The sequence below is a fragment of the Nerophis ophidion genome, linkage group LG04, assembly GCF_033978795.1.
Source record: "Nerophis ophidion isolate RoL-2023_Sa linkage group LG04, RoL_Noph_v1.0, whole genome shotgun sequence".
NCBI classification, from domain to species: Eukaryota; Metazoa; Chordata; class Actinopteri; order Syngnathiformes; family Syngnathidae; genus Nerophis; species Nerophis ophidion.
Genome location: NC_084614.1, coordinates 4,228,867 through 4,244,780, shown reverse-complemented (window position 1 = coordinate 4,244,780; position 15,914 = coordinate 4,228,867). Strand labels below are relative to the sequence as shown.

At 33.9% G+C, this 15,914-nt stretch overlaps 1 protein-coding gene across 2 annotated transcripts in view; it reads right to left on the bottom strand.

Moving 5' to 3' along the window:
- The window catches only part of kl (klotho), a 48,270-nt gene that overhangs the window by 3,655 nt on the left and 28,701 nt on the right, over nucleotides 1–15,914 (bottom strand). For both annotated transcript variants that reach the window (XR_009806375.1, XM_061896789.1), the window contains exons 9-12: nucleotides 15,678–15,856; nucleotides 15,497–15,604; nucleotides 15,320–15,425; nucleotides 10,597–10,723 (exon numbers count right to left, since the gene is read on the bottom strand). Coding sequence is in view for 1 of the 2 variants with exons in the window: in XM_061896789.1 (XP_061752773.1) it covers nucleotides 10,597–10,723; nucleotides 15,320–15,425; nucleotides 15,497–15,604; nucleotides 15,678–15,856 (520 nt within the window). In the remaining variant the exon portion in view is untranslated. The remainder of the gene's footprint in view (nucleotides 1–10,596; nucleotides 10,724–15,319; nucleotides 15,426–15,496; nucleotides 15,605–15,677; nucleotides 15,857–15,914) is intronic.

Genomic DNA, 15,914 nt, shown 5'->3' with positions numbered 1-15,914 from the left:
GTATACAACACCACGTTTTAACTACAGAAAAACCATAAAAACACCACATTTTAACTATACAACACCATAAAACCTCATGTTTTAACCACACAACCATAAACACACCACATTTTAACTACACAACACCATAAAACACCACATTTTAACTACACAACACCATAAGAACACCACATTTTAACTATACAACACCATAAAACACCACATTTTAACCACACAACACCATAAAACACCACATTTTAACCACACAAAACCATAAAACACCACATTTGAACAACACAACACCATAAAACACATTTTAACTACACTACCCCATAGAACACTACATTCTAACTACACAATACCATAAAACACCACATTTTAACTACACACACCATAAAACAAATTTTTACTCAATGAAACACCACTTTTCAACTATACAACACTTCAAAAACACATTTTAACTATAAATAAAAACACAAACACCCAGTTTTAACCACACAACACCATAAAACACCACTTTTTAGCTATTCAGCATCATAAAACACATTTTAAGTATACAACACCACGTTTTAACTACAGAAAAACCATAAAAACACCACATTTTAACTATACAACACCATAAAACCTCATGTTTTAACCACACAACCATAAACACACCACATTTTAACTACACAACACCATAAAACACCACATTTTAACTACACAACACCATAAGAACACCACATTTTAACTATACAACACCATAAAACACCACATTTTAACCACACAACACCATAAAACACCACATTTTAACCACACAAAACCATAAAACACCACATTTGAACAACACAACACCATAAAACACATTTTAACTACACTACCCCATAGAACACTACATTCTAACTACACAATACCATAAAACACCACATTTTAACTACACACACCATAAAACAAATTTTTACTCAATGAAACACCACTTTTCAACTATACAACACTTCAAAAACACATTTTAACTATAAATAAAATCACAAACACCCAGTTTTAACCACACAACACCATAAAACACCACTTTTTAGCTATTCAGCATCATAAAACACATTTTAAGTATACAACACCACGTTTTAACTACAGAAAAACCATAAAAACACCACATTTTAACTATACAACACCATAAAACCTCATGTTTTAACTACACAACCATAAACACACCACATTTTAACTACACAACACCATAAAACACCACATTTTAACTACACAACACCATAAGAACACCACATTTTAACTATACAACACCATAAAACACCACATTTTAACTACACAACACCATAAGAACACCACATTTTAACTACACAACACCATAAAACACCACATTTTAACTACACAACACCATAAGAACACCACATTTTAACTATACAACACCATAAAACACATTTTTCAACTATACAACACTTCAAAAACACATTTTAACTATAAAAACCCCCACAAACACCCAGTTTTATCTACGCAACACCATAAAACACCACATTTTAACTACACAACACCATAAGAACACCACATTTTAACTACACAACACCATAAAACACCACATTTTAACTACACAACACCATAAGAACACCACATTTTAACTATACAACACCATAAAACACATTTTTCAACTATACAACACTTCAAAAACACATTTTAACTATAAAAACCCCCACAAACACCCGGTTTTATCTACGCAACACCGTAAAACACAATTTTTTAGCTATTCAGCATCATAAGACACATTTTAAGTATACAACACCACGTTTTAACTACACAAAACCATAAAAACACCACATTTTAATTATACAACACCACCTTAAAACACCACATTTTAACTATAAACAACCACATTTCAACTACACAACACCACATTAGTACACAACACCATTAAACACATTTTGACTATACACCACTTTAAAACACATTTTAAAGGGGAACATTATCACAACTTCAGAAGGGTTAAAACCAATAAAAATCAGTTCCCAGGGGCTTATTTTATTTTTTGAAGTTTTTTTCAAAATTTTACCCATTATAAAATATCCCCAAAAAAGACTTTAAAGTGCCTGATTTTCGCTATCTGTGAAGCCACCGCCCATTTTCCTATGACGTCATCCAGTGACGCCAACATGGCAGATAGCACAGCAAGATACAGCGACATTAGCTCGGATTCAGACTCGGATTTCAGCGGTTTAAGCGATTCAACAGATTACGCATGTATTGAAACAGATGGTTGGAGTATGGAGGCAGATAGCGAAAACTAAATTGAAGAAGAAACTGAGCGAATAGCTATTGACGCTATTCGGGCATGTCCGCCTTAGCATCGCCGGTAAAATGATCAGGACTTTCGCATTGACACTGGAGCAACTTAAATCCGTCGATTGGTAAGTGTTTGTTTGGCATTAAATGTGGGTGGAGGGAAACGCTGGATGCAAATACAGCTACAAATGTACATACAGCTAGCCTAAATAGCATGTTAGCATCCATTAGCTGGCAGTCATGCCGCGACCAAATATGTCTGATTAGCACATAAGTCAATAACATCAACAAAACTCACCTTTGTGATTTAGTTGACTTTATCGTTGGAAATGCATCTGCGGGTTATCCATACATCTCTGTGCCATGTCTGTCTTAGCATCGCCGGTCAAATGTACGGACCAAATGAGGGACTTTCGCATCTTTTAACACTGGAGCAACTTAAATCCGTCGATTGGTATGTGTTTGTTTGGCATTAAATGTGGATGGAGGGAAAGGCTGGATGCAAATATAGCTACAAATGAGGCATAATGATGCAATATGTACATACAGCTAGCCTAAATAGCGTGTTAGCATCTATTAGCATGCCGTGCTAATCGATGCACATTCTAGGTAAATCAACTTGAATCCCTCCCTGTTAGTGTTGTGACACCCTCCGACAACACACCCACGAGGCATGATGTCTCCAAGGTTCCAAAAAATAGTCGAAAAAACGGAAGATAACAGCTGATTTGACTTGGTGTGTGTGTGATGTGTTTGAGAAAATAGTGTTGACTACCTATGTGACGTCATGTTTAGACGTCATCACTCCGAGAGCAAACAACAGAAAGGCGTTTAATTCGCCAAAAATCACCCATTTAGAGTTCGGAAATCGGTTGAAAAAAATAGATGGTCTTTTTTCTGCAACATCAAGGTATATATTGACGCTTGCATAGGTTTGGTGATAATGTTCCCCTTTGACAATGCAACACCAGAAAGCACCACATTTTAAAAACACATTGAAACACCACTTTTTAACAAAACAACACTTCAAAAACACATTTTAACTACAAAAGCACCCTGTTTTAACAATAAAACACCACTTTGTAACTATACAACACCATAAAACACCACATTTAACTACACAAAACCATAAAACACCACATTTTAACTGCACAACACTACATTTTAACTACACAACACCAAAAAAACACCCCGTTTTAACAACGCAACACCATAAAACACCACTTTTTAACTATACAACACCATAAAACACCACATTTTAACTATACAACACCATAAAACACCACATTTTAACTATACAACACCATAAAACCTCATGTTAAAACTACAGAACCATAAATACACCACATTTTAACTACACAACCATAAAGACACCACATTTTAACTACACAACACCATAAAACCTCATGTTTTAACTACACAACCATAAAGACACCACATTTTAACTACACAACACCATAAAACCTCATGTTTTAACTACACAACCATAAAGACACCACATTTTAACTACACAACACCATACAACACCACATTTTAACTACACAACACCATAAAACACATTTTAACTACACAACACCAAAAAACACCCCGTTTTAACAACGCAACACCATAAAACACTAAACTATACACCATAAAACCTCATGTTTTAACTACACAAAACCATAAAACACCACATTTGAACAACACAACACCATGAAACACACATTTTAACAACACAATCACAACTTTTTAACAAAACACACTTCAAAAACACATTTTAATTATACAACACCACAAAAGCAAACTGTTTTAACAATAAAACACCACTTTGTAACTATACAAGACCATAAAACACCACATTTAACAACACAAAACCATAAAACGCCACATTTTAACTACACAAAACACCACATTTTAACTACACAACACTACATTTTAACTATACAACACCAAAAAACACCCCGTTTTAACAACGCAACACCATAAAACACCACTTTATAACTATACAACACCATAAAACCTCATGTTTTAAATACACAACCATAAACACACCACATTTTAACTACACAACACCATAAAACACCACATTTTAGCTACACAACACCACATTTTAACTACACAACACCATAAAACACATTTTAACAACACAACACCACATTTCAACTACAACACCAAAAAACACCTGTTTTAACACAACATCATAAAACACATTTTAACTATACAACACCATAAAACACCACATTTTAGCTACACAACACCATACAACACCACATTTTAACTACACAACACCATAAAACACATTTTAACTACACGCCACATTTCAACTACAACACCAAAAAACACCCGTTTTAACAACGCAACACCATAAAACACTTTTTAACTATACAATGCCATAAAACACCACATTTTAACTATACAACACCATAGAACCTCATGTTTTAACTACACAAAACCATAAAACACCACATATGAACAACACAACACCATAAAACACTACATTTTAACTCCACAATACCTTAAAACCACATTTTAACTACACAACACCATAAAACACCACATTTTAACTACATAATACCATAAAACACCACATTTTAACTACATAACACCATAAAACACCACATTTTAACTACATAACACCATAAAACACCACATTTTAACTACACAACACCATAAAACACCACATTTGAACTACACAATACCTTAAAACCACATTTTAACAACACAACACCATAAAACACCACATTTTAACTATACAACACCGCCATAAAACAAATTTTAACTACACAACACCATTAAACACCACATTTTAACAAATCACCACAGAAACATTAGATTTGAACAAAACAACACAAAAACACATCACATTTAAAAAATAAACACTTATTTGCTCATACAAACACTACATTTAACAAAACAACAGAAACACTAGATTTTAAAAACACCAAAATTGCACATTTTAACAACACAAAATCACATTTGCTCAATTAACAATTATATTTAAATACAAAAACACTAGATTTTAACAAAAACATATTTGATGGACACTAGATCACAGAAACACTAGATTTTAACAATAAAACACTTTTATAATAAAATAATTTAACAAACACTATTTGATCACAAAACATAAAATTAACAATAAATAATACACGTTGATCTTAAAACAGAAGATTTGATCAACAAGACTATTTTATTTCACCTCCTTGATGTAGATGTGTGTGTAGTGATGATGTCACCTCCTTGATGTAGATGTGTGTGTAGTGATGATGTCACCTCCTTGATGTAGATGTGTGTGTAGTGATGATGTCACCTCCTTGATGTAGATGTGTGTGTAGTGATGATGTCACCTCCTTGATGTAGATGTGTGTGTAGTGATGATGTCACCTCCTTGATGTAGATGTGTGTGTAGTGATGATGTCACCTCCTTGATGTAGATGTGTGTGTAGTGATGATGTCACCTCCTTGATGTAGATGTGTGTGTAGTGATGATGTCACCTCCTTGATGTAGATGTGTGTGTAGTGATGATGTCACCTCCTTGATGTAGATGTGTGTGTAGTGATGATGTCACCTCCTTGATGTAGATGTGTGTGTAGTGATGATGTCACCTCCTTGATGTAGATGTGTGTGTAGTGATGATGTCACCTCCTTGATGTAGATGTGTGTGTAGTGATGATGTCACCTCCTTGATGTAGATGTGTGTGTAGTGATGATGTCACCTCCTTGATGTAGATGTGTGTGTAGTGATGATGTCACCTCCTTGATGTAGATGTGTGTGTAGTGATGATGTCACCTCCTTGATGTAGATGTGTGTGTAGTGATGATGTCACCTCCTTGATGTAGATGTGTGTGTAGTGATGATGTCACCTCCTTGATGTAGATGTGTGTGTAGTGATGATGTCACCTCCTTGATGTAGATGTGTGTGTAGTGATGATGTCACCTCCTTGATGTAGATGTGTGTGTAGTGATGATGTCACCTCCTTGATGTAGATGTGTGTGTAGTGATGATGTCACCTCCTTGATGTAGATGTGTGTGTAGTGATGATGTCACCTCCTTGATGTAGATGTGTGTGTAGTGATGATGTCACCTCCTTGATGTAGATGTGTGTGTAGTGATGATGTCACCTCCTTGATGTAGATGTGTGTGTAGTGATGATGTCACCTCCTTGATGTAGATGTGTGTGTAGTGATGATGTCACCTCCTTGATGTAGATGTGTGTGTAGTGATGATGTCACCTCCTTGATGTAGATGTGTGTGTAGTGATGATGTCACCTCCTTGATGTAGATGTGTGTGTAGTGATGATGTCACCTCCTTGATGTAGATGTGTGTGTAGTGATGATGTCACCTCCTTGATGTAGATGTGTGTGTAGTGATGATGTCACCTCCTTGATGTAGATGTGTGTGTAGTGATGATGTCACCTCCTTGATGTAGATGTGTGTGTAGTGATGATGTCACCTCCTTGATGTAGATGTGTGTGTAGTGATGATGTCACCTCCTTGATGTAGATGTGTGTGTAGTGATGATGTCACCTCCTTGATGTAGATGTGTGTGTAGTGATGATGTCACCTCCTTGATGTAGATGTGTGTGTAGTGATGATGTCACCTCCTTGATGTAGATGTGTGTGTAGTGATGATGTCACCTCCTTGATGTAGATGTGTGTGTAGTGATGATGTCACCTCCTTGATGTAGATGTGTGTGTAGTGATGATGTCACCTCCTTGATGTAGATGTGTGTGTAGTGATGATGTCACCTCCTTGATGTAGATGTGTGTGTAGTGATGATGTCACCTCCTTGATGTAGATGTGTGTGTAGTGATGATGTCACCTCCTTGATGTAGATGTGTGTGTAGTGATGATGTCACCTCCTTGATGTAGATGTGTGTGTAGTGATGATGTCACCTCCTTGATGTAGATGTGTGTGTAGTGATGATGTCACCTCCTTGATGTAGATGTGTGTGTAGTGATGATGTCACCTCCTTGATGTAGATGTGTGTGTAGTGATGATGTCACCTCCTTGATGTAGATGTGTGTGTAGTGATGATGTCACCTCCTTGATGTAGATGTGTGTGTAGTGATGATGTCACCTCCTTGATGTAGATGTGTGTGTAGTGATGATGTCACCTCCTTGATGTAGATGTGTGTGTAGTGATGATGTCACCTCCTTGATGTAGATGTGTGTGTAGTGATGATGTCACCTCCTTGATGTAGATGTGTGTGTAGTGATGATGTCACCTCCTTGATGTAGATGTGTGTGTAGTGATGATGTCACCTCCTTGATGTAGATGTGTGTGTAGTGATGATGTCACCTCCTTGATGTAGATGTGTGTGTAGTGATGATGTCACCTCCTTGATGTAGATGTGTGTGTAGTGATGATGTCACCTCCTTGATGTAGATGTGTGTGTAGTGATGATGTCACCTCCTTGATGTAGATGTGTGTGTAGTGATGATGTCACCTCCTTGATGTAGATGTGTGTGTAGTGATGATGTCACCTCCTTGATGTAGATGTGTGTGTAGTGATGATGTCACCTCCTTGATGTAGATGTGTGTGTAGTGATGATGTCACCTCCTTGATGTAGATGTGTGTGTAGTGATGATGTCACCTCCTTGATGTAGATGTGTGTGTAGTGATGATGTCACCTCCTTGATGTAGATGTGTGTGTAGTGATGATGTCACCTCCTTGATGTAGATGTGTGTGTAGTGATGATGTCACCTCCTTGATGTAGATGTGTGTGTAGTGATGATGTCACCTCCTTGATGTAGATGTGTGTGTAGTGATGATGTCACCTCCTTGATGTAGATGTGTGTGTAGTGATGATGTCACCTCCTTGATGTAGATGTGTGTGTAGTGATGATGTCACCTCCTTGATGTAGATGTGTGTGTAGTGATGATGTCACCTCCTTGATGTAGATGTGTGTGTAGTGATGATGTCACCTCCTTGATGTAGATGTGTGTGTAGTGATGATGTCACCTCCTTGATGTAGATGTGTGTGTAGTGATGATGTCACCTCCTTGATGTAGATGTGTGTGTAGTGATGATGTCACCTCCTTGATGTAGATGTGTGTGTAGTGATGATGTCACCTCCTTGATGTAGATGTGTGTGTAGTGATGATGTCACCTCTTGATGTAGATGTGTGTGTAGTGATGATGTCACCTCCTTGATGTAGATGTGTGTGTAGTGATGATGTCACCTCCTTGATGTAGATGTGTGTGTAGTGATGATGTCACCTCCTTGATGTAGATGTGTGTGTAGTGATGATGTCACCTCCTTGATGTAGATGTGTGTGTAGTGATGATGTCACCTCCTTGATGTAGATGTGTGTGTAGTGATGATGTCACCTCCTTGATGTAGATGTGTGTGTAGTGATGATGTCACCTTTGAGGGCCTCATTGATGTAGTTGTAGAGGTAGATGTGTGTGTAGTGATGATGTCACCTCCTTGATGTAGATGTGTTTGTAGTGATGATGTCACCTCCTTGATGTAGATTTGTGTGTAGTGATGATGTCACCTCCTTGATGTAGATGTGTGTGTAGTGATGATGTCACCTCCTTGATGTAGATTTGTGTGTAGTGATGATGTCACCTCCTTGATGTAGATGTGTGTGTAGTGATGATGTCACCTCCTTGATGTAGATGTGTGTGTAGTGATGATGTCACCTCCTTGATGTAGTTGTGTGTGTAGTGATGATGTCACCTCCTTGATGTAGATGTGTGTGTAGTGATGATGTCACCTCCTTGATGTAGATGTGTGTGTAGTGATGATGTCACCTCCTTGATGTAGATGTGTGTGTAGTGATGATGTCACCTCCTTGATGTAGATGTGTGTGTAGTGATGATGTCACCTCCTTGATGTAGATGTGTGTGTAGTGATGATGTCACCTCCTTGATGTAGATGTGTGTGTAGTGATGATGTCACCTCCTTGATGTAGATGTGTGTGTAGTGATGATGTCACCTTTGAGGGCCTCATTGATGTAGTTGTAGAGGTAGATGTGTGTGTAGTGATGATGTCACCTCCTTGATGTAGATGTGTGTGTAGTGATGATGTCACCTCCTTGATGTAGATGTGTGTGTAGTGATGATGTCACCTCCTTGATGTAGATGTGTGTGTAGTGATGATGTCACCTCCTTGATGTAGATTTGTGTGTAGTGATGATGTCACCTCCTTGATGTAGATGTGTGTGTAGTGATGATGTCACCTCCTTGATGTAGATGTGTGTGTAGTGATGATGTCACCTCCTTGATGTAGTTGTGTGTGTAGTGATGATGTCACCTCCTTGATGTAGATGTGTGTGTAGTGATGATGTCACCTTTGAGGGCCTCATTGATGTAGTTGTAGAGGTAGATGTGTGTGTAGTGATGATGTCACCTCCTTGATGTAGATGTGTGTGTAGTGATGATGTCACCTTTGAGGGCCTCATTGATGTAGTTGTAGAGGTAGATGTGTGTGTAGTGATGATGTCACCTCTTTGATGTAGATGTGTGTGTAGTGATGATGTCACCTCCTTGATGTAGATGTGTGTGTAGTGATGATGTCACCTCCTTGATGTAGATGTGTGTGTAGTGATGATGTCACCTTTGAGGGCCTCATTGATGTAGTTGTAGAGGTAGATGTGTGTGTAGTGATGATGTCACCTCTTTGATGTAGATGTGTGTGTAGTGATGATGTCACCTCCTTGATGTAGATGTGTGTGTAGTGATGATGTCACCTTTGAGGGCCTCATTGATGTAGTTGTAGAGGTAGATGTGTGTGTAGTGATGATGTCACCTCTTTGATGTAGATGTGTGTGTAGTGATGATGTCACCTCCTTGATGTAGATGTGTGTGTAGTGATGATGTCACCTTTGAGGGCCTCATTGATGTAGTTGTAGAGGTAGATGTGTGTGTAGTGATGATGTCACCTCTTTGATGTAGATGTGTGTGTAGTGATGATGTCACCTCCTTGATGTAGATGTGTGTGTAGTGATGATGTCACCTTTGAGGGCCTCATTGATGTAGTTGTAGAGGTAGATGTGTGTGTAGTGATGATGTCACCTCTTTGATGTAGATGTGTGTGTAGTGATGATGTCACCTCCTTGATGTAGATGTGTGTGTAGTGATGATGTCACCTTTGAGGGCCTCATTGATGTAGTTGTAGAGGTAGATGTGTGTGTAGTGATGATGTCACCTCTTTGATGTAGATGTGTGTGTAGTGATGATGTCACCTCCTTGATGTAGATGTGTGTGTAGTGATGATGTCACCTTTGAGGGCCTCATTGATGTAGTTGTAGAGGTAGATGTGTGTGTAGTGATGATGTCACCTCTTTGATGTAGATGTGTGTGTAGTGATGATGTCACCTCCTTGATGTAGATGTGTGTGTAGTGATGATGTCACCTTTGAGGGCCTCATTGATGTAGTTGTAGAGGTAGAAGACCCTCAGAGAGTCCTTGAAGCGGGCCGGGTCCTCCTGGACACCGTTGGCCATGACATAGACTGACACATCAGGGTAGTGCTCCTTCACCTGAAACAACAACTTTTATTTTTAATGACTTTATTGTTAACAATTATTGACTTTATTTAAGAAAAAATGTTGACTTCATTTTCAACAATTATTGACATTATTTTTTTTAACAATTATTGACTTCATTTTTAACAATTATTGACTTTATTTTTTTCAAATTATTGACTTCATTTCAACAATCGACTTTATTTTTTATAATTATTTACTTTATTTTTTAACGATTATTGTCTTTATTTTTAACAATTATTGATTTTCTTTTTAACAATTGACTTTCTTTTTAAAAAATTATTGACTTCATTTTCAACAATTATTGACATTATTGTTTAACAATTGACTTAATTTTTTTTATAATTATTAACTTTATTTTTTAACAATTGTCTTTATTTTTAACAAGTATTTTCTTTTTAGCAATTGACTTTCTTAAAAAAATATATTGACTTCATTTTCAACAATTATTGAATTAATTTTTTTATAATGAACTTTATTTTTTAACAATTATTAACTTTATTTTTTACAATTATTGACTGTTTTTTAACAATTATTGACTTTATTTTTGAACAATTATTGACTATGTCTTAACAATTATCGACTTCATTTTCAACAATTATTGACATTATTGTTTAACAATTGACTTAATTTTTTTTATAATTATTAACTTTATTTTTTAACAATTGTCTTTATTTTTAACAAGTATTTTCTTTTTAGCAATTGACTTTCTTAAAAAAATATATTGACTTCATTTTCAACAATTATTGAATTAATTTTTTTATAATGAACTTTATTTTTTAACAATTATTAACTTTATTTTTTACAATTATTGACTGTTTTTTAACAATTATTGACTTTATTTTTGAACAATTATTGACTATGTCTTAACAATTATCGACTTCATTTTTAACAATTATTGACATTATTGTTTAACAATTATTGACTTTATTTTTTTAATAATCAACTTTAATTTTTTTAACCATTATTGACTTTATTTTCAACAATTATTGACTTCATTTGTAACAATTATTGACTTTCATTTTCAACAATTATTGAGATTATTGTTTAACAATTATTGACTTTCATTTTTTAATAATCATTAACTTTATTTTTTTTAACCATTATTGACTTTATTTTTTAACAATTATTGACTTTACAACACTATTGTTTCTAAACAATTTTTAGCAATATTTAAAAATATAATTATATATTTGTTTTAAACTTGAAAATATAGGATTTTTATGGCATCATATCATGATTTTAAAGTGTAAAATATATGGTTTTATGGCAATATATTGTTAAAAAATGGTTTTAATATTGTTTCATGGCAACATATTGTTTTTTTTAATTGAAAAATAGTTAGTCCGGCTATATATTATTTTCATTGCCAAATACATAGTTTTTTTCCCCTAGTATATCGTTTTTTTATATAAAAATAATTCTTTGGGGCAAAATATCAGTTTTCAATCAAAAATAAAAAAAAAAGTATTTTATTGGCACTGTGTTTTTTTGTTGTTTTGATGGTAAAATGTTATGTTTATTTAATGGGGGAAAAGTGTTTTTCTGGCAATGTATGATTATTTTACTGTGGTAATATGTTTCTTTTTAATATTCTAGTGTTTTTATGGCAACATATTTTTTTGGGGTGAAAATGGTCTTTTTCCAGCAATATATTAATTCTATTCCCATAAATATCGTTTTTCATGGCAGTAAATTATATATTTTAATAGAAAAATACTGTGGTTTTATTGCAATATATTATGTTTTTTTTCTTTAAATAGTGTTTTTATGCCAACATGTTTTAATTTAACTATTTTTTTCTCCAGATATATATTATCATTTATTATTATTGCCAAATATATTGTCTTTATGGCAGTATTTTTTTTTGTATAATAAAAAAAGTGTTTTGATGGCAAAACATTTTTGATTAAAAAAAATTAACTCTTTAGCGATATATTATTTTATTACCAAATATATAGGGTTTTTTTTGCAACATTTTAATTAAGTGTTTTTGTGGCAAAATATTACCTTTTTAAATTAAACCTTTTTTTCTATTGCACTATATTATATTTTTTAATATTTAAAAATAAAGTGTTTTCATGGCAGTATATTATTTTAATTGTAAAATATATTATTTTAAAGTTAATATATTTTTATAAAAAAAAAAGTTTTTAATGGCCAATTTTTTAAAGTGTGTTTCAATTGAAAAATACGTTTTTTTTCTGGCTATATAATATTTTCTTTATTGCCAAATATTTTGTGTATTATTATTTTGTTTTTAATGGCAATATATTATGTTTGATTTAATTTAATATAGAGTTTTTATGCCATGTTAAAAAAATTAAGTCTTTTCCCAGCAATATATTATTTATATTGCCATAAATATAGTTTTTCATGGCAGTATGTTATATATTTTAATACAAAAATACAGTGGTTTTATTGCAATATATTGTGTTTTTTTTTCTTTAAATAGTGTTTTTATGCCAACATGTTTTAATTTAACTATTTTTTCTCCAGATATATATTATCATTTATTATTATTGCCAAATATATTGTCTTTATGGCAGTAATTTTATTATTTAATAATGAAAAAATTGTTTTGATGGCAAAACGTTATGCTTTTTTAATTAAAAAATTAACTTTTTTTTTTTTTTTGCGATATATTATTTTATTAAATATATAGTTTTTTTCCAACATTTGAATAAAAAAAAAGGGGGGGGGGGTTTCTGGCAAAATATTACCTTTTTAAATTAAACATGTTTTCTTCTGCACTATGTTATGTTTTTTTAAATAAAAAATAGTGGCTTAATGGCAATATATTTTTTTATATTTAAAAATAAAGTGTTTTCATGGCAGTATGTTGTTTTTTTAATTGTAAAATATATTACTTTAAAGTTAATATATTTTGTATAAAAAATAGTTTTTAATGGCAAATTTTTTTCGAAGTGTTTTTCTATTGAAAAATAAGGATTTTTCTGGCTATATAATATTATGTTTGATTTAATTTAATATAGAGTTTTTATGCCATGTTAAATAAACGAAAAGTCTTTTCCCAGCAATATATTATTTATATTGCCATAAATATCGTTTTTCATGGCAGTATGTTATATATTTTAATAGAAAAATACAGTGGTTTTATTACAATATATTATGTTTTTTTTCTTCTTTAAATAGTGTTTTTATGCCAACATGTTTTAATTTAACAATTTTTTCTCCAGATACATATTATCATTTATTATTATTGCCAAATATATTGTCTTTATGGCAGTATTTTTTTTTTCATAATAAAAAAAAAGTGTTTTGATGGCAAAACGTTCTGCTTTTTTAATCAAAAAAATTAACTATTTTTTAGAAATATATTAATTTATAACCAAATATATAGTTTTTTTTGCAACATTTTAATTAAAAAGTGTTTTTGTGGCAAAATATTACATTTTTATCTATTGCACTATATTATATTTTTTAATCAAAAATAGTGTTTTAATAGCAATATATTTTTTTTAATATTTAAAAATAAAGTGTTTTCTTGGCAGTATATTGTTTTTTTTATTGTAAAATATATTACTTTAAAGTTTATATATTTTTATTAAAAAATAGTTTTTTTAAAGTGTTTTTCAATTGAAAAATAAGTTTTTTTTCTGGCTATATAATATTTTCTTTATTGCCAAATATTTTGTGTTATATTTTGTTTTTAATGGCAATATATTATGTTTGATTTAATTTAATATGGAGTTTTTATGCCATGTTAAAAAAATGTAAAGTCTTTTTCCAGCAATATATTATTTATATTGCCATAAATATCGTTTTTCATGGCAGTATGTTATATATTTTAATAGAAAAATACTGTGGTTTTATTGCAATATATTATGTTTTTTTTTTCTTTAAATAGTGTTTTTATGCCAACATCTTTTAACTATTTTTTCTCCAGATATATATTATCATTTATTATTATTGCCAAATATATTGTCTTTATGGCAGTATTTTTTTTTTATAATTAAAAAAAAAAGTGTTTTGATGGCAAAACGTTCTGCTTTTTTTAAATAAAAAAGTTAACTATTTTTTAGCGATATATTAATTTATAACCAAATATATAGGTTTTTTTTGCAACATTTTAATTAAAAAGTGTTTTTGTGGCAAAATATTACCTTTTAATCTATTGCACTATATTATATTTTTTTTAATCAAAAATAGTGTTTTAATAGCAATATATTTTTTTAAATATTTAAAAATAAAGTGTTTTCTTGTAAAGTGTTTAATTGTAAAATATATTACTTTAAAGTTTATATATTTTTATAAAAAAATGTTTTTTTCTGGCTATATAATATTTTCTTTATTGCCAAATATTTTGTGTATTATTATTTTGTTTTTAATGGCAATATATTATGTTTGATTTAATATGGAGTTTTTATGCCATGTTAAAAAAATGAAAAGTCTTTTACCAGCAATATATTATTTATATTGCCATAAATACCGTTTTCATGGCCGTATGTAATGTTATTTTATTTAAATATTGTTGTTTATGGCAATAATCCTTCAGTATTGGAGTACTGATGCCCTGCAGGTCACTCCTTCGGCCACCAGAGGGCGCCAGATGCGCGGAGCTCTCACCCAGTTGAGCGCCTTCCTCAGCCCCCAGGGCACCACGGGCCTGGGCGACATGATCCAGGTGGTGTCGATCATGTGTTGGACCTCCAGCATGGCGGTGTAGGTGTACCTGCGTGGGTGGTGGCGTGCACACGTCACCAGGGGGAAGGGAAGCGGGCGCAGGTCACATGACAAACTCACGAGTCCTCCTTGGCGTGCGTCACCAGCTTGGTGCTGAAGTGGCTGATGGCCAGGAAGTCGTAGGTCCCTCGGACCAGCAGCCGGTCCTCCCGGTTGAAGGCAGGCAGTCTGGGTCAGAACCAAAGACAAAGAGGGTCAAGAGGAGGCAAACACGGCGGCGGCGGCGGCGAGGCGTCCGTACTCCAGCGAGTTGAGTTGGCGCAGCCAGCTCCTCATCCCCGCAGGATAGTCCCCGCTGCCGAAGACCGGCTCGGCGAACCAGCCCACCCGGAAGTCCAGCACGCGCTGGGCCGGCTCCACGTCCTCGCGGCTGAAGGAGGAGGCGGGCTCCATCCAGTCCAGGTGCAGCGCCAGAGACACCTGAGGGGGGATAGGCGGGTGACCCTGAGGCGCTCGGACGGGTCTGGACGGGCACCCA